General features: G+C 43.9%; 1 protein-coding gene across 1 annotated transcript in view; it reads left to right on the top strand.

The window, feature by feature from the left end:
* The window catches only part of PTGFRN (prostaglandin F2 receptor inhibitor), an 85,653-nt gene extending 63,562 nt beyond the window's left edge, over positions 1-22,091 (top strand). Inside the window, exons 7-9 of the mRNA XM_032643800.1 lie at positions 13,526-13,633; positions 17,519-17,824; positions 19,314-22,091. Of these exons, the coding sequence (XP_032499691.1) occupies positions 13,526-13,633; positions 17,519-17,824; positions 19,314-19,480 (581 nt within the window). The 3' untranslated portion in view covers positions 19,481-22,091. The remainder of the gene's footprint in view (positions 1-13,525; positions 13,634-17,518; positions 17,825-19,313) is intronic.
* Positions 22,092-22,714: the final 623 nt, after the last annotated feature.

Consider the following 22,714-nt stretch of genomic DNA (forward strand, 5'->3'; position numbering starts at 1 on the left):
TGTTGAATCTGTAGATCAGTTTGGAGAGTATTACTATTTAACAATATTGTTTTCTAATCCATGAGCATGAGATGTCTTTCCATTTATTTGGATCTTTTAAAATTGCTGTCAGTGGTGTTTGTAGCTTTCAATGTACAGATGTTGAACTTCTTTCATTAAATTTATCCTGGGTATTTTATTCTTTTTGATGCTATCATAAATTAATTGCTTTCCTGATTTCCTTTTCAATTTGTTCATTGCAGGTGTATAGAAACACAATTGACTTTTATAAATTGGTCTTGTATCCTCCAACCTTGCTGCACTTGTTTATTAGTTCTAATAGTTTTTTGTTGTTGTTGACTACTTAGGCTTTTTTTTTAATGATATCATTTATATGTGGAATCTAAAAAATAATACAAATGAATCTATATATAAAACAGAAACAGACTCACAGACATAGAAAACAAACTTATGTTTACCAAAGAGGAAAGGGAGAGGGGGAGGGATAAATTAGGAGTATACAATTAATAGATACAAACTATTGATACTATACATAAAATAGATAAGCAACAATGATTTATTATATAGCATAGGGAACTATATTCAATATTTTGTAATAACCTGTAATGGAAAATCATCTGAAGAAAACGTATATAACTGAATCACTTTGTTGTACACCTGAAACTCACAATATTGTGACTCAACTATACTTCAATTTTAAAAAATGCAAAAAAAAAAAATTAACAAGCAGTAAGTACCAGTCTTCTTCCATAATCTAATAGGCTGCTTTGTGTAGAAACTTCTAGGTATAAGAAAATTGTAACTGAAGTCATTCTTTTAAGTCTTAGAAATGGAATATAAGTGTTTGTCCTTAGCTTTGAAGAGCAGTATAAAACTATGTCCCTGAAAATGGCTTAGTAATAAGATTTATTCATTCACATTTTAAATTCAACAAATAGTTATTTGGGACATTCTATGTGCGTAATACCATACTAGGGGATGCGGAGGATACAAAGATACATAAAACAAGATGTCATTCCTCACAGAGTTTACAATCCAGTTGGGAAAATAAAATTTGTGCACAATTAACTAGACTGCAATGTAATATATGACCTAAGGAAAATTTTTCAATTTGATACAACCAACTTCACTGAGCACTTGTGTTCCTGTGTCTTACTAGGTCCTAAGAATACAAATATGAATACAACACTTGTAATACAGAAAAAGCCTTGGATTCAAGTTGGTCTTTATAAGGAATGACTGTGTAGCACTTAGAGCTTCAGGAAGAAGCAAGTTTCTTATCATCAGAGGCGTGATTCATAGGCTGGTGGTGACATTTGGCGAATATAGAGAGAAGGACTTAAAACACAAGCTGATTGGTCACAGTATTTGACCATTACATTCTTTCCAATCTTGAGACTTTAAAATTTTGTGCTTCTTTCAAAGATAGACAGGTGTTTCAGAAATTCTCAAGTCATCACGTGTCTGCTCCAGATTTAGATGGAGTCTTCCTCCTATAGTGGAGTTGAAACATTTCTTTAGAAATACTAGTACTTGTGGGTTTTTAAAATATAAATTTATTTATTTATTTTTGGCTGCATTGGGTCTTCGTTCCTGCACACAGGCTTTCTCTAGTTGCGGTGAGCAGGGGCTACTCTTTGTTGCAGTGTGAGGGTTTCTCATTCTGGTTGCTTCCCTTGTTGCGGAGCACAGGCTCTAGGCTCGTGGGCTTCAGTAGTTGTGGCTCGTGGGCTCTAGAGCGCAGGCTCAGTAGTTGCGGTGCACGGGCATAGTTGCTCCGTGGCATATGGGATCTTCCGGACCAGGGCTCAAACCCGTGTGCCCTGCATTGGCAGGCGGATTCTTAACCACTGTGCCACCAGGGAAGTCCCCTAATCAGTGTTTATAAACATAGTGCGTCCCATCAGCCCAGAGGACACTGTTAGTGTGGTCATTTTTTTTTTAATTAAAGTAATTGTATTCTTTTTTTTTTTTTACAATGGTATGTTAGTTTCTGCTTTATAACAAAGAGAATCAGTTATACGTATACATATGTTCCCATATCTCTTCCCTCTTGCAACTCCCTCCCTATCCCACCCCTCTAGGTGGTCACAAAGCACCGAGTTGATCTCCCTGTACTATGCGGCTGCTTCCCACTAGCTATCTATTTTACGTTTGGTAGTGTATATATGTCCATGCTACTCTCTTTGTCACAGCTCACCCTTCCCCCTCCCCATATCCTCAAGTCCATTCTCTAGTAGGTCTGTGTCTTTATTCCTGTCTTACCCCTAGGTTCTTCATGACATTTTTCTTTTCTTAAATTCCATATGTATGTGTTAGCATATGGTATTTGTCTTTCTCTTTCTGACTTACTTCACTCTGTATGACAGACTCTAGGTCCATCCACCTTGTTACAAATAGCTCAATTTCGTTTCTTTTCATGGCTGAGTAATATTCCATTGTATATATGTGCCACATCTTCTTTATCCATTCATCCGATGATGGGCACTTAGGTTGTTTCCACCTCTGGGCTATTGTAAATAGAGCTGCAATGAACATTGTGGTACATGACTCTTTTTGAATTATGGTTTTCTCAGGGTATATGCCCAGTAGTGGGTTTGCTGGGTCATATGGTAGTTCTATTTGTAGTTTTTTAAGGAACCTCCATACTGTTCTCCATAGTGGCTGTACCAGTTCACATTCCCACCTGCAGTGCAAGAGTGTTCCCTTTTCTCCACACCCTCTCCAGCATTTATTGTTTCTAGATATTTGTAAATTATTTATTTATTTATTTATTTATTTATTTATTTATTTATGGCTGTGTTGGGTCTTCATTTCTGTGCGAGGGCTTTCTCTAGTTGCGGCAAGTGGGGGCCACTCTTCATCGCAGTGCGCAGGCCTCTCACTATCGCGGCCTCTCTTGTTGCGGAACACAGGCTACAGACGCGCAGGCTCAGTAATTGTGGCTCACGGGCCTAGTTGCTCCGCGGCATGTGGGATCTTCCCAGACGAGGGCTCGAACCCGTGTCCCCTGCATTGGCAGGCAGATTCTCAACCACTACGCCACCAGGGAAGCCCCTGTTTCTAGATTTTTTGATGATGGCCATTCTGACCGGTGTGAGATGATATCTCATTGTAGTTTTGATTTGCATTTCTCTAATGATTAATGATGTTGAGCATTCTTTCATGTGTTTGTTGGCAGTCTGTATATCTTCTTTGGAAAAATGTCTCTTTAGGTCTTCTGCCCATTTTTGGATTGGGTTGTTTGTTTTTTTGTTATTGAGCTGCTTGTAAATTTTGGAGATTAATCCTTTGTCAGTTGCTTCATTTGCAAATATTTTCTCCCATTCTGAGGGTTGTCTTTTGGTCTTGTTTGTGGTTTCCTTGGCTGTGCAAAAGCTTTGAAGTTTCATTAGGTCCCATTTTTTTATTTTTGTTTTTCTTTCCATTTCTCTAGGAGGTGGGTCAAAAAGAATCTTGCTGTGATTTATGTCAAAGAAGATTCTGCCTATGCTTTCCTCTAAGAGTTTGATAGTTCCTGGCCTTACATTTAGGTCTTTAATCCATTTTGAGATTATTTTTGTGTATGGTGTTACGGAGTGTTCTAATCTCATACTTTTACATGTACCTGTCCAGTTTTCCCAGCACCACTTATTGAAGAGGCTGTCCTTTCTCCACTGTACATTCCTGCCTCCTTTATCAAAGATAAGGTGGCCACATGTGCGTGGGTTTATCTCTGGGCTTTGTGTCCTGTTCCATTGATCTATGTTTCTGTTTTTGTGCCAGTACCATACTGTCTTGATTACTGTAGCTTTGTAGTATAGTCCAAAGTCAGGGAGCCTGATTCCTCCAGCTCTGTTTTTTGTTCTCAAGATTGCTTTGGCTATTCTGGGTCTTCTGTGTTTCCATACAAATTGTGAAATTTTTTGTTCTAGTTCTGTGAAAAATGCTAGTGGTAGTTTGATAGGGATTGCATTGAATCTGTAGATTGCTTTGGGTAGTAGAGTCATTTTCACAATGTTGATTCTTCCAATCCAAGAACATGGTACATCTCTCCATCTGTTTGTATCATCTTTAATTTCTTTCATCATTGTCTTATAATTTTCTGCATACAGGGCTTTTGTCTCCTTGTCTTTTCTGCATACAGGTCTTTTGTCTCCGTATTCCTAGATATTTTATTCTTTTTGTTGCAGTGGTAAATGGGAGTGTTTTCTTGATTTCACTTTCAGATTTTTCATCATTAGTGTGTAGGAATGCCAGAGATTTCTGTGCATTAATTTTGTATCCTGCTACTTTACCAAATTCATTGATTAGCTCTAGTAGTTGTCTGGTAGCATCTTTAGGATTCTCTATATATAGTATCATGTCATCTGCAAACAGTGACAGCTTTACTTCTTCTTTTCCAATTTGGATTCCTTTTATTTCTTTTTCTTCTCTGATTGCTGTGGCTAAAACTTCCAAAACTATGTTGAATAAGAGTGGTGAGAGTAGGCAACCTTGTCTTGTTCCTGATCTTAGTGGAAATGGTTACAATTTTTCACCATTGAGGACGATGTTGGCTGTGGGTTTGTCATATATGGCCTTTATTATGTTGAGGAAAGTTCCCTCTATGCCTACTTTCTGGAGGGTTTTTATCATAAATGGGTGTTGAATTTTGTCGAGAGCTTTCTCTGCATCTATTGAGATGACCATATGGTTTTTCTCCTTCAATTTGTTAATATGGTGTATCACATTGATTGATTTGCATATATTGAAGAATCCTTGCATTCCTGGAATAAACCCCACTTGATCATGATGTATGATCCTCTTCATGTGCTGTTGGATTCTGTTTGCTAGTATTTTGTTGAGGAGTTTTGCATCTATGTTCATCAGTGATATTGGCCTGTAGTTTTCTTTCTTTGTGACATCCTTGTCTGGTTTTGGTATCAGGGTGATGGTAGTCTTGTAGAATGAGTTTGGGAGGGTTCCTCCCTCTGCTATATTTTGGAAGAGTTTGAGAAGGATAGGTGTTAGCTCTTCTCTAAATGTTCGATAGAATTCGCCTGTGAAGCCATCTGGTCCTGGGCTTTTGTTTGTTGGAAGATTTTTAATCACAGTTTCAATTTCAGTGCTTGTGATTGGTCTGTTCATATTTTCTATTTCTTCCTGATTCAGTTTTGGCAGGTTGTGCATTTCTAAGAATTTGTCCATTTCTTCCAGGTTGTCCATTTTATTGGCATAGGGTTGCTTGTAGTAATCTCTCATGATCTTTTGTATTTCTGCAGTGTCAGTTGTTACTTCTCCTTTTTCATTTCTAATTCTATTGATTTGAGTCTTCTCCCTTTTTTTCTTGATGAGTCTGGCTAATGGTTTATCACTTTTGTTTATCTTCTCAAAGAACCAGCTTTTAGTTTTATTGATCTTTGCTTTTGTTTCCTTCATTTCTTTTTGATTTATTTCTGATCTGATCTTTATGATTTCTTTCCTTCTGCTAACTTTGGGGTTTTTTTGTTCTTCTTTCTCTAATTGCTTTAGGTGCAAGTTTAGGTTGTTTATTCGAGATGTTTCCTGTTTCTTGAGGTAGGATTGTATTGCTATAAACTTCCCTCTTAGAACTGCTTTTGCTGCATCCCATAGGTTTTGGGTTGTTGTGTCTCCATTGTCATTTGTTTCTAGGTATTTTTTAATTTCCTCTTTGATTTCTTCAGTGATCACTTCGTTATTAAGTAGTGTATTGTTTAGCCTCCATGTGTTTGTATTTTTTACAGATCTTTTCCTGTAATTGATATCTAGTCTCATAGCGTTGTGGTTGGAAAAGATACTTGATACAATATCAATTTTCTTAAATTTACCAAGGCTTGATTTGTGACCTGAGATATGATCTCTCCTGGAGAATGTTCCATGAGCACTTGTAAAAAATGTGTGTTCTGTTGTTTTTGGATGGAATGGCCTATAAATATCAACTAAGGCCATCTTGTTTAATGTATCATTTAAAGCTTGTGTTTCCTTATTTATTTTCATTTTGGATGATCTGTCCATTGGTGAAAGTGGGGTGGTAAAGTCCCTTCTGTGATTGTGTTACTGTCGATTTCCCCTTTTATGGCTGTTAGTATTTGCCTTATGTATTGAGGTGCTCCTATGTTGGGTGCATAAATATTTACAATTGTTATATCTTCTTCTTGGATCAATCCCTTGATCATTGTGTAGTGTCCTTCTTTGTCTCTTCTAATAGTCTTTATTTTAAAGTCTATTTTGTCTGATATGAGAATTGCTACTCCAGCTTTCTTTTGGTTTCCATTTGCATGGAATATCTTTTTCCATCCCCTCACTTTCAGTCTGTATGTGTCTCTAGGTCTGAAGTGGGTCTCTTGTAGACAGCATATATATGTGTCTTGTTTTTATACCTATTCAGCCGATCTGTGTCTTTTGGTGGGAGCATTTAATCCATTTACATTTAAGGTACTTATCGATATGTATGTTCCTATTCCTATTTTCTTAATTGTTTTGGGTTTGTTATTGTAGGTCTTTTCCTTCTCTTGTGTTTCTTGCCTAGAGAAGATCCTTTAGTATTTGTTGTAAAGCTGGTTTGGTGGTGCTGAACTCTCTCAGCTTTTGTGTGTCTGTAAAGCTTTTGATTTCTCTATCAAATCTGAATGAGATCCTTGCTGGGTAGAATAACCTTGGCTGTAGGTTTTTCTCCTTCATCACTTTAAATATGTCCTGCCAGTCCCTTCTGGCTTGCAGAGTTTCTGCTGAAAGATCAGCTGTTAACTTTATGGGGATTGCCTTGTGTGTTATTTGTTGTTTTTCCCTTGCTGCTTTTAATATGTTTTCTTTGTATTTAATTTTTGACATGTTGATTAATATGGGTCTTGGCATGTTTCTCCTTGGATTTATCCTGTATGGGACTCTCTGTGCTTCCTGGACTTGATTAACTATTTCCTTTCCCATATTAGGGAAGTTTTCAACTATAATCTCTTTAAATATTTTCTCAGTCTCTTTCTTTTTCTCTTCTTCTTCTGGAACCCCTATAATTCGAATGTTGGTGCGTTTAATGTTGTCCCAGAGGTCCCTGAGACTGTCCTCAGTTCTCTTCATTCTTTTTTCTTTAATCTGCTCTGCAGTAGTTATTTCCACTATTTTATCTGCCAGGTCACTTATCCGTTCTTCTGCCTCATTTATTCTGCTATTGATCCCTTCTAGAGTATTTTTAATTTTATTTACTGTGTTGTTCATCGTCGCTTGTTTCCTCTTTAGTTCTTCCAGGTTCTTGTTAAACGTTTCTTGCATTTTGTCTATTCTATTTCCAAGATTTTGGATCGTCTTTACTATCATTATTCTGAATTCTTTTTCAGGTTGACTGCCTACTTCCTATTCATTAGTTAGGTCTGGTGGGTTTTTATCTTGCTCCTTCATCTGCTGTGTGTTTCTCTGTCTTCTCATTTTGCTTATCTTACTGTGTTTGGGGTCTCCTTTTTGCAGCGTGCAGGTTCATAGTTCCCGTTGTTTTTGGTGTCTGTCCCCAGTGGCTAAAGTTGGTTCAGTGGGTTGTGTAGGCTTCCTGGTGGAGGGGACTAGTGCCTGTGTTCTGGTGGATGAGGCTGGATCTTGGCTTTCTGGTGGGCAGGTCCACGTCTGGTGTTGTGTTTTGGGGTGTCTGTGGACTTATTGTTTCAGGCAGCCTCTCTGCTAATGGGTGGGGTTGTATTCCTGTCTTGCTAGTTGTTTGGCATAGGGTGTCCAGCACTGTAGCTTGCTGATCATTGAGTGAAGCTGGGTGCTGGTGTTGAGGTGGAGATCTCTGGGAGATTTTCACCCTTTGATATTACGTGGAGCTGGGAGGTCTCTTGTGGACCAGTGTCCTGAAGCTCGCTCTCCCACCTCAGAGGCACAGACAGCACGGACTCCTGGCTGCAGCACCAAGAGCCTTTCATCCACACGGCTCAGAATAAAAGGGAGAAAAAGTAGAGAGAAAGAAAGAGGATAAAAGAAAATAAAAGAAAGTAAGATAAAATAAAATAAAAAATAATTATTAAGAAAAAAAATTTTTAAATAGTAAAAAAACAACAACAATAAATCGGACGGATAGACCCCTAGGACAAATGGTGAAAGCAAAGCTATACAGACAAAATATCACACAGAAGCATACATATACACACTCACAAAAAGAGGAAAAGGGGAAAAAATCATAAATCTTGCTCTCAAAGTCCACCTCCTCAATTTGGGATGATTCGTTGTCTCTTTAGTTATTCCACAGATGCAGGGTACATCAAGTTGATTGTGGAGCTTTATTCCGCTGCTCCTGAGGCTGCTGGGAGAGATTTCCCTTTCTCTTCTTTGTTCTCACAGCTCCCAGGGGCTCAGCTTTGGATTTGGCACTGCCTCTGCGTGTAGGTCACCTGAGGGCATCTGTTCCCCACCCAGACAGCACAGGGTTAAAGGAGCCGCTGATTCGGGGGCTCTGGATCACTCAGGCCGGGGGGGGAGGGAGGGGTTCAGATGCGGGGCGAGCCTGCGGCGGCAGAGGCCGGTGTGACGTTGCACCAGCCTGAGGCGCGCCGTGCATTCTCCCGGGGAAGTTGTCCCTGGATCACGGGAACCTGGCAGTGGCGGGCTGCACAGGCTCCCCGGAAGGGGTGTGTGAATAGTGACCTGTGCTCACACACAGGCTTCTTGGTGGCAGCAGTAGCAGCCTTAGCGTCTCATGCCCGTCTCTGGGGTCCGCGCTGTTAGCCGCGGCTCGCGCCCGTCTCTGGAGCTCCTTTAAGCGGTGCTCTTAATCCCCTCTCCTCGTGCACCAGGAAACAGAGGGAAGAAGAAGTCTCTTGCATCTTCGGCAGGTCCAGACTTTTCCCCGGGCTCCTTCCCAGCTAGCTGTGGTGCACTAACCCCTGCAAGCTGTGTTCACGCCGCCAACCCCAGTCCTCTCCCGGCCCTCCGACCGAAGCCTGAGCCTCAACTCCCAGCCCCCGACCACCCCGACGGGTGAGCAGACAAGCCTCTCGGGCTGGTTAGTGCTGGTGGGCACCCATCCTCTGTGCAGGAATCTCTTCGCTTTGCCCTCCGCACCCCTGTTGCTGTGCTCTTCTCCGCGGCTCCGAAGCTCCCCCCCACCCCCGCCACCCACAGTCTCCACCCACAAAGGGGCTTCTAGTGTGTGGAAACCTTTCCTCCTTCACAGCTCCCTCCCACTGGTGCAGGTTCCGTCCCTATTCTTTTGTCTCTGTTTATTCTTTTTTCTTTTGCTCTACCCAGGTACGTGGGGAGTTTCTTGCCTTTTGGGAGGTCTGAGGTCTTCTGCCAGCGTTCAGTGGGTGTTCTGTAGGAGTTATTCCACGTATGGATGTATTTCTGATGTATCTGTGGGGAGGAAGGTGATCTCCGCATCTTACTCTTCCGCCATCTTCCCCCCAGCCTACTTAGGCTTTTTAAGTATAGAATCATGTGATCTATTGATACAAATAGGGATGGTTTTATTTCTTCTATTCAGTTTTACTAAATGCCTTCTAATTATTTTTCTTGCCTAATTGCCCTGGCTGGAATCTAGTAAAGTGGTGAATAGTAGTGACACAAGTGGACATCCTTTTCTTGTTCCTGATCTTAGGGGGAACTTTCCCCATGAAGTATCTTTTACCCTTAAGTATCACGGTCACTGTGGGTTTTTCATAGACACCAAATATTGAGTTGAGGAAGTTTTCTTTCATTCCTAATCTGTTGAGTGTTTTTATCACGATGAAGTGTTGGGTGTTGTCAAACGCTTTTTCTGTGACTATTGAGGTTCAGATGATTATGTGTGGTTTTTGCCCTTTATCTGTGTATCTGTTTTATTGCCTATAGGATTTTATTCCAATTTGTTTTACATTTGTTATTTGATGTTTCTTTAAAACTGTTTTTAGAAAGAGGGGAGACATAAAATCTTTTGTATGTATTTCTAGTTGAGGAATGGAAATTGAATCTATTTCTCAGTTCTTTAAATCTCAACATAACAGATGAAATCACTGTAGCTTACAGGTTGAATAGACTGCCTCAGGTTTTTGCTTTATTTAATCCATGGAGTTGTCATGGCCAGTTCACAGTTTAATTAAGAGGAGCTGCCATCAAATCCAGCACCCAGCACAATGCCATAGCCCCGAATAGCTCCAAGAAAACATTGACTTGATACTGAGAGCCTTTACTTCCTAAAAATTAGCAGCACACGGTAAAACGCATGTAACAAAGAGATCCTTCCTGGTGTCCACCTTTCCGTCCTCTGCTTTCAGGACACTTGCCTCTTGGTATGCGGACTGTGTTCCCCAAGGGGTCCTACTGAGTTGTAACTTCTACTGATTCAAAGTATGAGGAGGAATAATATGGTTTAAATGTGATGATGTGAAGGACTTTGGCCTTTTAAAAGAATAATAATAAAGTTTTTCCTCTTAACAGAGAAGTTTGAAAATACAGTAAAATACAAGGAAGAATCACCCATAATCTTACCAGAGGCTGTTAACTGGTGGTATTCGTCTTCCTAGAATTTTTCCCTTGCATGTTTTCTTCATAACTTTGAAATCAGGCTGTATATGCAATTTTATGGCCTGCTTTCTGCCCTCCCCCACCATTATAAGATAAGCATTTTCCATGTTATAAAAAATTCTAGGTAAATACCAACTTTAATGACTACACTTGCTAGAATTTGGTTAACCATTATCCTATTGATGGACATGCAGACAGTCTGTAGTTTTGGCTTTCACACAAATACTGTCATTTGCAACCTTTTTGTAGGGGCGAGAGTTGGCGCATGGTTTGTGTCAATGTTTGTGTTTAAAAGCTAAGTGGTCCATGTACTCTGCAGACTAGGGATCCAGGGACATGTAGTGACTCTGGTTGTTCACTTAAATTATCTGTGCTGTAGTTTGTCATCTGTGAAGTTAACCAGACACATCCCCTCAAGAAAACAGCATTACCACAGAAATTGACCATAATAAAAATATTTCTAAGCCTGGGATAATGACCCACATTAACAGTGAGTTGCATTTCGTTCGAAGGAAATCCACTGCTGTGAATAGTTTACAATGCAGGCTTTTTCCCTGGTCCTTGTCTGCATGGTGAGCATGGCACAAATGCTCTGTTGTTCCCACGGCCATGAGGGGAAATGAGAACAGTAACTTGTGACCTAGAAGGCATTTTGGATTTTTTTTGGAAATATAAAGAAAAGAAAGTGAAATTTGTCCAAATTAGGTAAGGAAATTTATCCAAATAAGGTAAAGGAAATATGTCCAAATTTCTCTGCTGTTTCAAATTAAGTAAATAAGAACCTAAATCCATTATGAGGATCTCCTTGTGTTTTATTATCTTGTGTTCTCTTAGAAGGGGTCTGGATACTTTAAGGAAGCCCCATAGTATAGTTCTATTTATAACCATGAAATTTCTAGTCAGAGAAAAAAAATTCAGTCCCCATTGCTCACCATGGTCGCTACTAACCTGTCCTCATGGATGACCATATATGGCATGAAGTCCCCCCAGTCATTACCACTGAGCCAACTCAGAGCGACTGGCTTAATCCTTTCCCACCTCACTGCTATAAACAGAGCAAATCCAGGGTGGTAAGGACCTGAGGGAACCATGGCTGAGCCGAGTTAATTGAAGGATATGATGTCTAGAAGTAGGTAAAGTTTCCTTGTCCTTTTTGCTTTCATCCCTTTCCCCATGTCCTGGGACTGCCATTCTGTTACGTTCTCCATGCCCTAGACTGAATCTGAGTACCCAGCAGAACCTGCCCAGGGCTGCCTAATGCCTCAAGGTTTCCATGTTCTACAACCGTCCTTCACCCTTCTCCCAGCAAAACACGGATTACTCATGGACTCGGTGTTAAGAAAGCCATCTGATGAATTCATCTTACTACTCATGTTGAAATGAAAGTATAGTCTTTTCAGTTTTTTGCCTCATTGGTTCATCTGACCTTTTACTCTTTCTCACAGTCATTTTTTTTTGGATGTTAAAACAAAAAGTACCTTTTCCTTTCTGGTAATCTGATTTTAAAGGTAGTTACACCTGTATTCTTAGCTTCTAGTGAGTTTCAGAATCATTGTCCAGGGCCATCTATCTTTGCTTTCCAGAAAACCCAAGGGAAATCCCCTAGCATTGGTGTTCTGGAATCTTCTTCAGGTTTGCCTATTCCTAGACATTAGGAATTGGCATATGGTGAATATTAAGCTCTTAGGATCAGATTGGCCTAAAGCTATGTAATACTGTCACCTAAAAGTGAGCTGTAAAGGGGTTAAAAACGGAATGCAGTACCTAGCCCTTCTCTCTGCCTAAGGAGGGGATCGGAGCTGCAGATTTCTTGCATACAAGGCGTACCTACTTTTTTTTAAATTTATTAAGTCATTTATTTGTGCCTAGTTATGAAATGGCACAATAATAGCCCACAGTCGAATGCATCCAACTGACCCTGTGGTAAATGTTACTAACTTCTAGCCCTAAATTCTTTTTACTTAATTCTTCACATTTTCTTGGTCATACATAGGCTCATTGCCTTACAACTTAGAAACTTGGAACAACTCTGCCTTGCCGTGAGTCGATGATACAGTGAGGAGTCAGCATGGTTTGTGTAGAAACATCCTCTGGCCTTTGGAAGAAGGAAAGGGGTCTTTTATAAAAGTAAACTGGGTATCAAGGGAGAGTTTCAGAAAGGTATGCAAGACAGATCCTATCTGAGTAGTTTTTATTTTTACTTATTTATTTTTGTAAATGTATTTTTATTTTTGGCTGCATTGGGTCTTCGTTGCTGTGCCCGGGCTTTCTCTGGTTGCGGCGAGCGGGGGCTACTCTTCGTTGCGGTGCGCGGGCTTCTCGTTGCGGTGGCTTCTCTTGTTGCGGAGCACGGGCTCTAGGCTCGCAGGCTTCAGTAGTTGTGGCTCGCAGGCTCTAGAGCGCAGGCTCAGTAGTTGTGGCACGGGCTTAGTTGCTCCGCAGCATGCGGGATCTTCCCAGGCCAGGGCTTGAACCCGTGTCCCCTGCATTGGCAGACGTATTCTTAACCACTGCGCCACCAGGGAAGCCCCTGGGTAGTTCTTAAAAGGAGCTTCCACGTTTCCTCAGTTTCTCACAGCAGATTGGAATGAATCGCCTTCAGTGCTCCCACCGTGCTTTATAGAAATGTCGTCATTGTTGGCATTACTGGATTTCAGCCTCTTAATAGCAGGGCCCGTCGCCAGCACCCAATACAATGAGGCTGCTCACTCTTTCGGGACCAAAAGCGTCCCTGATTTAGTCCTGAACCCTCTGGCATCTGAGCCACTCTGGCCTGGAAGTGAACCATGTGCAGCCAGAAACAGCCCAGGCTGTACCAGGGTGGGAGGTGGGTGGCCTTCAAATGAGACCATGGTTGTAACCTTAAGATGAAGCTCGTATACTTAATGCACATGTCTCTCTGAATAGAAGGAAAGCAATCTTAGGACACCTATTTTGTGAATGTCTAGCTCAGTTCCAAGGAAGGGGATCCCACATTTAGATGCCCATTTGCACACCAAGAACAGGATTTAAACAGAAGTGTGAAAGAGGATCATGAAGTGGCATTGCTTTCTTCCAGGTCCTATATTTAATGCCTCTGTGCACTCGGACGCGCCATCAGTCATCCGGGGAGATCTCATCAAATTGTTTTGTATCATCACTGTTGAAGGAGCAGCCCTGGATCCAGGTACTTTTCTCCATCCTTCCCCTTCCCCGTATTTCTTTTTGTAAGTGTTTCTCATATCATCCCCACTACGTTACACAGATGTGGAGGTCAGGGATTGGATTGGCTGTTTATTCCGAAACTGCCTAGCTCGGCAGTATTCAGTAGGTGTTTAATAAGGATGTGTTGAATGGATGCAACTATCTGTTTGACGATTTGGAAACACAACCAGACATTTGAATGTGTTCTCAGGGTGATCTAGTGGCCACTTCGGGGGCTGATTCAGTCTCATTTGCAACCCACTGGCAGAGTCTGGCTCCCTCGCTTTTTGTCTTTCATTCATTCATCCATTCATTCAGCTATTTATTGAACTCCTATAAACAGGTGCTGTTCTAGTTGCTGGAAATAGAGGAGTGATCAAAATGCACCATGTCTGCCCTCGTAGAGCTTGCAGCCTAGTTAAGGAGACAAACAAGAAAGAAATCACCATATGATATAGTATCAGATAGCGATTAACACTCTGAAGAAATACAGAGCAGACAGGTCTACATTCTGTGTTAAGGGCAGGCTGTCAGCGAAGTGAGGTTGGGCTGTATTGGATCTGGGGTGACCAACAGCGGAGGGGCTCGGGCCACCACCCCCTGAGGTCCGGCTACCGCAGGGACTCCAGTTGAAGGTTCAGGTGCGGCTAGTTCAGGGTCAGCAAACCTTTTCTGTAAAGGGCCCAGGTAGAAAGTATTTTTGGCGCTGTGGGCCAGATGATCTCTGTACTCTGCTGTTGTAGAGAGAGAGCAGCCGAAGAGAGCAATGTAAACAGATGGGCCTGGCTGTGCTCCAGTGAAACTTTATTTACAAAAACACGTGGTAGGCTGGATTGGACCTGCAGGCTGTAGTTTACTGACCCCTGGACGAGTTGATTGATACCGAAATTGACTCTCACAGGGGACTTGAACGTGGTTGAGCTTTAGAGGTAGGAAAAAGGAGAAGAGTTTGTGGAAGATGTAAGGAAAGGCAAAGAAAACAACCCATCCAAAACAATAGAGGGGTCAGCTCTGTCCTGGGGCTTAGGAAGGAGGAGCCTGTAGGTCTTGATTGAGCCACCACGTCTGCGGAGACTGCCAGGAAGGCGGGGTGGGCGGGGAGATCCTTTTCAAAAGTTGGAATAATGTAATACCATTTTTACCCTTAAAGCTCATTTATAAAAAAAGTTTTTAAAAATTTAAAAAGCTCATTTATAGAGATAGACAAAAATAAATCATTTAAATGCTCTTTCTCAGTAAATTGATGGGTCACCAACTGTGCCCTTAATATAAGTCTTTTCCTCCAGTGTAATTGCAAAAGCTATAGGTAGCTGTTATCTTGCAGATCACAATTTTCCAGAACTTTGCACTCTTAGACTGCATGGGTAGAAGATTCTGAATAATTAAACACAGGTCGTAATTTCGTTTTTCCTCTCGCATCCTGTGGGCTGTGAAGGGATTCTCTTCCGGAAAGGACATGTGGCCCAAGTGGGCCGAGTGCCAAGGCAGGGGGAGAGGCAGGGGGAGACCACGGCCCTTTAGAGGTGGTGTCTTAGGTCAGGTTCCCTAGAAGCAAAGCCCGAGACAAGCGTGAGAGTGATTAATTGAAGATGTGCCCTCAGGAGGAAACGATGAGGGAGTCAGGATAGAGCAGGGAAGGAAGCCAGGCAAAGATCTTCAAAACAAGTCTAACTCCCTGTGGGGAGCTCCAGAACATGGGTTGCACCATGGAGTGTGACCTCCTTGAGCTAAGGGACTGGGCTTTTATATCCCCACCACCCTAATTTGTCAGTCATTATCCACAGGGAATGGCTGGGGAGGGGTAGTGTTTCTTCACCTACGGGAGTGGCTCTCCAGGAGGTGGCTTCTGTCAGCTAAGGCCAGTCCTCTGGAGAAGGGTACCGGTGTGAGAGCTTAGCATCCGGCACCTGCAGCATCTGGGGGCCCAGCGATCCAGCTGTTTGGGGCAGAGCACCACGAGCATCTGCTGCAGGCGGCAGTACCCTTCCTGTTACAGCATCTCTTAGTACAGACCGTGTATGTTGAACTGTGGTGGTAAGGATGTTCACGGCGGCCAACTATTACTGAGTGCTTACTATATTCCAGGTGCCGTTCTAAGCATTTTATAAAGCTAGCTAACTATGGGTGCTATTGTAATTTCCTTTTCCAGATAAGGAAACTAAGTCACAGGGAACTTAAGTGACTCACCCAGGTCACTAGGCTAACAAGAGCCAGTGCTGGGATTCTAGCCCGGGTAGCCTGACCCTGCAGCCTGGCCACCGTACTGTACGGCACAGCGGGACTGGGGTCAGAGTCTGGGCACAAGTAATGGGGACACAGCTGTGACTCTTTGCCTTCAGTAACCACCCGGCGCCTGCAGGTGACAGCGACACCGAGCTAGTTTTCACTGAGGACCTGGGAGTGATCTGGGGGCCCACTCTGCCTGGGCACTGTGAGGGTGTGAGGACGTTGAGTGTGAGGACCGCACTCCCTCTGCCCCCAGGGTGTTGGTCTTCTTGCAAGAGATGACCCTCACCCTCGGAACAATCAAATGTTGTGTTCAAGGGCCACGGTGGGTCGATGGGGAGGAAAAAATGATATTTTGGTGCATCAGAGTAGAGGGCTGACATCACATATGTAGAGTTGAGATTTGCCTGTGGCCCTTAACATTTTTAGACTGAGTTGAAAAGGAATTATCATTTGAATAATTTTTTAGAAATTCTTGCTTTTGGGGAATTTCCTGGCTGTCCAGTGGTTAGGACTCCACGTTTCCACTGCAGGGTTCGATCCCTGGTTTGGGGAACTAAGATCCCGCAAGCCATGTGATGTGGCCAAAAAAAAAAAAAAATTCCTGCTTCTAATTTTGCTTATATTATTTTTTTAATATGTAAGAATCTGAATGTAATTTATTTGCCTTATAATATGCTTTTTGAGGTTATTAGTGTATTTTTACTAAATGGATGTTACTTTTTGTTTAACAAAAATTATGTTATTTAACACATGTACAGAAAGCCCCGTCAAGCGATCGTAAGATAAAGCAGTGTTTGTGGCCTCCCAGTCCTTTCTTGCTTGCTGGGTGACTCTCAGACCTGACACAGCTGGTATCACTTGGTAGCAGTCAAAAGAAGAGGTCAGAGGTTTAGGATGTACACTCTATTTCCACGTTCTATGAGAACGACCACTTGTGCCAAAACCGTCTTTCTCTTATGCCCATATTAATTTATGTGAGGCTGTTAGAACCTTAATTTTGCAGAGTACTTTATGATTCCGCAGCATTACTCTCTGGGACTGTTAAACTGTGTTCAATTTTCTCAGCTTGACATTTTTTTCCTCTTGTTTTGAACTTAAGCACTTCAGGGGGAAAAAAAAAATCACAGTGAACAATAAAATCTAAACTGTTTACAACTCTCCATTTTGTACGATTCACTTTATGTCCACGTCATTCCTTATGACTTTCGTGTCCTTCCTGTCGTGGGTCCTTCTGCCTAAAATGCCAAAGGACCCTGCTTTCTTTGGGAGACAGAGCGTTCGACGTCACCACATACCACCAGCCTTTCATCCCGTGTTCTCTGGAGGAGACAGTTTGGGGCTGTGCTCCTTCAGCTGGGTAGTGGCAGTGGCGTGGTGAAGAGGGTGCATCCCGGAGCTAGACTCCTGGGTTAAGCCACGTGTTCTGTGACTTCCTTGCTGTGTGACCTCAGTTATTTGGTCCCGCCACAGAGTGGGAAGTGTGATAGTACCTTCATCATGGGGTGTTGTTGAGAGGATTTGGGGAGACCCAAGGCACGTAGAGCCGTGCTGGCCCACAGTCAGGTTACAGGCATGTTAGCCGTACTTGGTACTTCTGCCTGTGGCACTGACCCCAGCGTTTTGGCTTGGTCATCCATAGACGACATGGCCTTTGACGTGGCCTGGTTTGCGGTGCACTCCTTCGGCCTGGACAAGGCTCCCGTCCTCCTGTCGTCCCTGGATCGGAAGGGGATCGTGAACACGGCCCAGAGGGACTGGAAGAGCGACCTCAGCCTGGAGCGCGTGAGCGTGCTAGAGTTCTTGCTGCAAGTGCATGGCTCCGAGGACCAGGACTTTGGCAACTACTACTGTTCCGTGACCCCGTGGGTGAAATCACCCACCGGTTCCTGGCAGAAAGAGGCAGAGATCCAGTCCAAGCCCATCTTTATAACTGTGAAGATGGATGGTAAGAATGACACGCAGATAACCCTCTTGGTGTTTGGGGAATGTCTTCTCTCCATGCTCTGCTGCTGCTGACGGGATCCAGGTTCCCACCCTTTGCGGAATGTGCCTGCTTTCTCTCTAGCCTGGCCCGGGCCTGTACCCAGAAAGAGCACACACAGCCCTTGCTGTTTTCCCAGCTTTGGTATCGTGTGTGCTGGAGCTACCACCGGGAAATGATTTTAAAGACTTACTGGAAGGATTTTCGATGCTTTCTCTAAATTCTGTACACACCCACTTTGCTGTGTCCTCTTGTTGGCACGGATACTACCAGGCAGGGGCAGAGACCAGATCAGGAGAGTGGGTCCAGGTCTCTAGGAGGGGCTGCAGGTGGGCTCCTGCCCCTCTTGTCCTCCTGCCAGTTCTGCTTCTTGGTAAAGGGAGTTCCTCCTGGATGGGAGGGGGAGCTCCCAGCCTTGGCCCACACTGACCACCACAGTCAGCCTAAAGCACCATGGTCAGCGGGACCCCTTCCCACGCCTCTGCTCCCTGGCCTCTCAGAGTGTGGGCAGTTGTTCCTTGGTTAATGAGAAACATGTCTTCTCTGCAAAAAGTGTCAGAGTAAACGTTAACTGAAAACACTCGGAGAGAATTCAAGTCCAGGTGCCACCAAGGATTAAGTAGGAGCCTTTGAGTGTGTTCCCCTGATGATGTGTCAGTTTGGCGGAGACTGGAATTGGAACCCCAGCTCTTCCACAGGTGACTTAGCCTTTCTAATCCTTCGTTTCCCCTCTTGTTCAATGGGATAATAATCTCTCCTGGGGCTGTTGTATTAAATGTCAGGCAAACAACAACAGTGCCAGCCTCCACCCAAGGCGTGCTGGTACTTTGGGGGACGGGGACGTGGGATTTGAGGGTGTGGGATCTAAACAGTATTTGTACATTCCCTCAACTTAGTCATTTATACCATATTTGCCTCTTAGAAATGTCTTGCTTGCAGTCACTCGCTATGAAAACCCAGATTTACTAAACAAGTAGGGAGTGATTATTCACTTTGCTAGATAATTTACTATAGTGTTACTTAAAATAGCTCCCCTAGTACACTTCAGTTATCTGATGCATAGAATTGATTTATGTGTGGTTTTTTAAGGATGCATCTGCTGCCGAATGTGTGGTGCCCTTATACTGACTTTTAAAAATCAATCTCCTGCCAAAACCCTAAAAAGCAAGTTGACATTCAAAGACATTGAAGGAGAATCTTTTTTTTTTTTTTTTTTTTTCTGGCTTTCTACTGCCTTCCCGCACAGAACTGGGTGGGGAGACTTTTGCTCATTTTTTGGACACGTATGGCCGAGCTGCTCTTGTCTCAAGCACCGTGCCGGGTGCTGGGTACAGGATGCATGAGGTCAGATCCCTGGTGGAGACGCCGTGGCAATGGAGAGGGGAGAGGCGGCGGTCTTCTCCGAGGCCCGCCTCGCATCACTGACCCGTTCCCTCTGGTCTTTCCCTCCCAGTGTTGAACGCCTTCAAGTACCCGCTGCTGATCGGCGTCGGCCTGTCCACGGTCATCGGGCTCCTGTCCTGCCTCATCGGGTACTGCAGCTCACACTGGTGCTGTAAGAAGGAGGTCCAGGAGACCAGGCGGGAGCGCCGCCGGCTCATGTCCATGGAGATGGACTAGCCGGTGCCAGGAAAGGCCGGGATGCAGGGACGTTCGAGGAGCAGTTTGGGCGAGAAGAGGACAGTGATCTTTTTACGTGATGTGTGTTACACTAAAAACCAGTCCTCTCTAATCTCAGGTGGGACTCGGCGCTCTCTCTTTTCTGCATGTCAAGTTCTGAGCGCGGACATGTTTACCAGCACACGGCTCTTCTTCCCACGGCACTTTCTGATAGAACAATCGAGTGTGTGTTTTCCCGACGGCGGCTTTTTAATGGTTAACCTCTGTCTAATTTTTTTCTCCTACTGGTTTATAGATCTCTGGCTTGTGTGTGTTTCTACCTTTTGTTTCGAGGGGTTGTGGTGAGGAAGGGGTGAAGGCGTTCAGAGTTCTTTGTCTCGGGTGAGAATGGAAGGGCCGGCTTCTGAATCGGAGGCACGTGCTGAGAGAGCTGCTAAAGGCGACCCTCCACCCCTGCCGAGGGACAACACAGCCCAGTGCCGAAGGCTAATGTGTGGCTTTTACTACCCTCCCCCACCCCCATTTTCAGGGGGTTTAGACCACATTTGAAATCTAAACCTGCAGTCCGTAACTTCCTGTTGAGCCCAGATGCATTTTGTTCTGGTTTGGTTTTTTGCTTCTCTGCCCCCTTTTTCCATTTCTTTCGTATCTGCTTTATGTATGAGTGCTGAAATGGCCCTGGAATCGAGAATTTGGCTCTCCACCAAGCACCTTATCTTGCCACCTTAGCCTTAAGAATGCATATGAAGAAAAATGCACAGCCACCTCTGTCCAGGGCAGTAAGAAGGCCTGCAAGGAAGAGGAGGTTGGGGACAAGGAAAGGAATGGACAGTCACTTCCGTAGTTCGGAGGCCACCGTGCCTCAGGGGGCCCTGGGGATTGCAGAAGGGGGATCCTGGGAGTTAGATGTCTGGAGCTCGTTCCCGGAGGGTCAGTGGTGCCAAGGGTGTGTCAGGCGGAAGAAGCCACCTCTATTCTCTGTCCCGCCCTTTGTGAGAGGCAAAGGCCTTGTGCGTCTGCAGGGGGAACCACGGACACCCCACAACCTTCGTGGGCTGAGTGGGCTCCTTAATGTGGAGGTGAATTGCTGCTTGCAAGACTGACTTCACGGAATCAGAAATTACCTGGAAGAACCATGCATTTTCTATGACCTTTTCAGTCCTTCAAGTCTTTTTAAAATCCCCTGCAGGGGGTTAGTGAGGAAGGGTATGCTTTGTGGTATGTTTGCTTTCCTATTAGGAACACAAAGGAAACCCAGCAATTTATATTGCCATGTGAACTGCCTACAAAGTAGATCCTGAGAACAGTCCGTTTTGCCTGATCACTCATACCAGAAGGACAACGGACCCAAAGAGATCTTCCGCCCCCCGAAGTGTCTCCCCCTGCACAGCGCTGGCTTTTCGGAAGCATCTCAGTGGGGTTTCCTGAGGCTCACTGGTGACTCACGCCCCACATTGCAATCCTCTGTGCTTTTATCCTGGCTCTGAAGGATCTAATACTGCTCTGTCTTCCAAAGGGGAAAAAGATCCATTTGTTTTGAGCAATAAAGTAATACAAAATGATGGCCATTCATGTGCAGCTCTTTGTCACAGTGGGCCAGACAGCCAACTCCTCGGGCTCACCATCTTCCCCTCCACTTCCCTCCCTCTGTCACCCACGATTCGTTCTGCACTTATCACCAAATCACCCCCAGGAGGCAAGTTTCCACCGAATTTTTTCCTTTTGGTTTTGCCCACAGAGGGGACCACTCACGTAATAGAAACTAGATTTTGCACTAATGGTAGCAGCACAAATGAATTCCAGGCCTAGCATCTGTGGCGGGAAGACGGGCAGCAGGTCCGCCCCATCAGAGCACGGATGACTAGAGGAAGGGAAGGAGGCCTTGATAGCACTAGATTTGGCTGTTTCCTGCATGTCATTTCCTAACTGGGCCACTCTAGAGGAGGTGGGTCACAGGTGATTGTGCAAACAGGAGGTGGAAACAGGTGCTGTGTTAGGAACAGCCAGTGCCCTTTGAGCCCTTGCAGTTATCATGCCTCCTAAAAGAAGATTTAGGATTGTTGAGGTACAGGCCCTTGGTAGGAGGAAAGGGTACTTGGCTTTGGACGTGACCAGGTGGCCCCAGGTGTACGTAAAACCACGGATGGGTCACAACTGACACTTATTGGCAGGAAAGGTGACACGTGCTCATACACTGTACCTTTTCCTTTCAAACTGCTGTTGCAGTTCAAGGCTGGGGCTGTTAAGGCATTGACCGCCCCCCTAGCCCCACCCTCTGTCCACTGGGCTGGTACAAAGTGGGGAGAAATCCCAGGGCGTTGTACCAAGGGCCTCCTTCCTTCCAGGGGCATAAACTTGGCTGGAATGTGAGTCCCGTTCAAAGTGCAAGATGTACTCGGTTGTTGTACCAAATAGGGCCCCCAATAAGTGCTCTTCTGGAAAAGGTTCCTGCCAGAAGCACTGGTATGAATGGAAGGACGCAGCCACGGTTCACACAGATGAAATTGCACCGCCTAACACAAAGAAACGATAAAAAGTTTGGCTTTTTTTTTTTTTTTCTAATCATAAAAATATCCCCAGAAGGAGCCTAAGCTATGTTCCAATAGAAGCCTCAAAATTACTTTCAATTGTTTACTTTATAATGTTTACATACACTTTTCACTTTTTTAAAAAAAGAAAATCCAAGCTCTGACTTTTTAACAACTTTTCAGGTTTTTCTTGGGACGGTGGAACTCTGACTCACCAACTGGATTTAAATCTTAATTTAGAAGTTTATTTATTTGTGTGTTTTCTCCCCTCCTATCCACGTGGCTTTCCCTAAGATCCTCGTAAAGGTGGCCCCTCCTGCCCAGACCCTTGTCTGTTTTCCCTGGTGGCTCTTGCTTCTTGCTTTGCAGACTGCCTGCAGCCATGATTTTGTCACTGACATCTGTGAGCCAAAGACTGAGCCTCTCTAGCAGGAATAATAAGCAATACTACACAACTTGCTACTTTCAGAAACTTTTTTTAGCTTCACCGATGACAACAGAGGAAGAAGGGAACTAGGATTTGGGTAAGTTCTCCTCCGCTGTTTGACCAAATTCTCAGTGATGAATATTGTGTGCAGATAACTAGGAGAAAAAAGTTGACTTTCTTTCTTTTTTAGTGTGGCACATATGGATCTGCTGAGTTTTACGTAGACAAAGAAAGGGTCCTGTGTATTTTTGTCCATATCCAATGTTATATGAATTGTAT

The sequence above is a fragment of the Phocoena sinus genome, chromosome 1, assembly GCF_008692025.1.
Source record: "Phocoena sinus isolate mPhoSin1 chromosome 1, mPhoSin1.pri, whole genome shotgun sequence".
NCBI classification, from domain to species: domain Eukaryota; kingdom Metazoa; phylum Chordata; class Mammalia; order Artiodactyla; family Phocoenidae; genus Phocoena; species Phocoena sinus.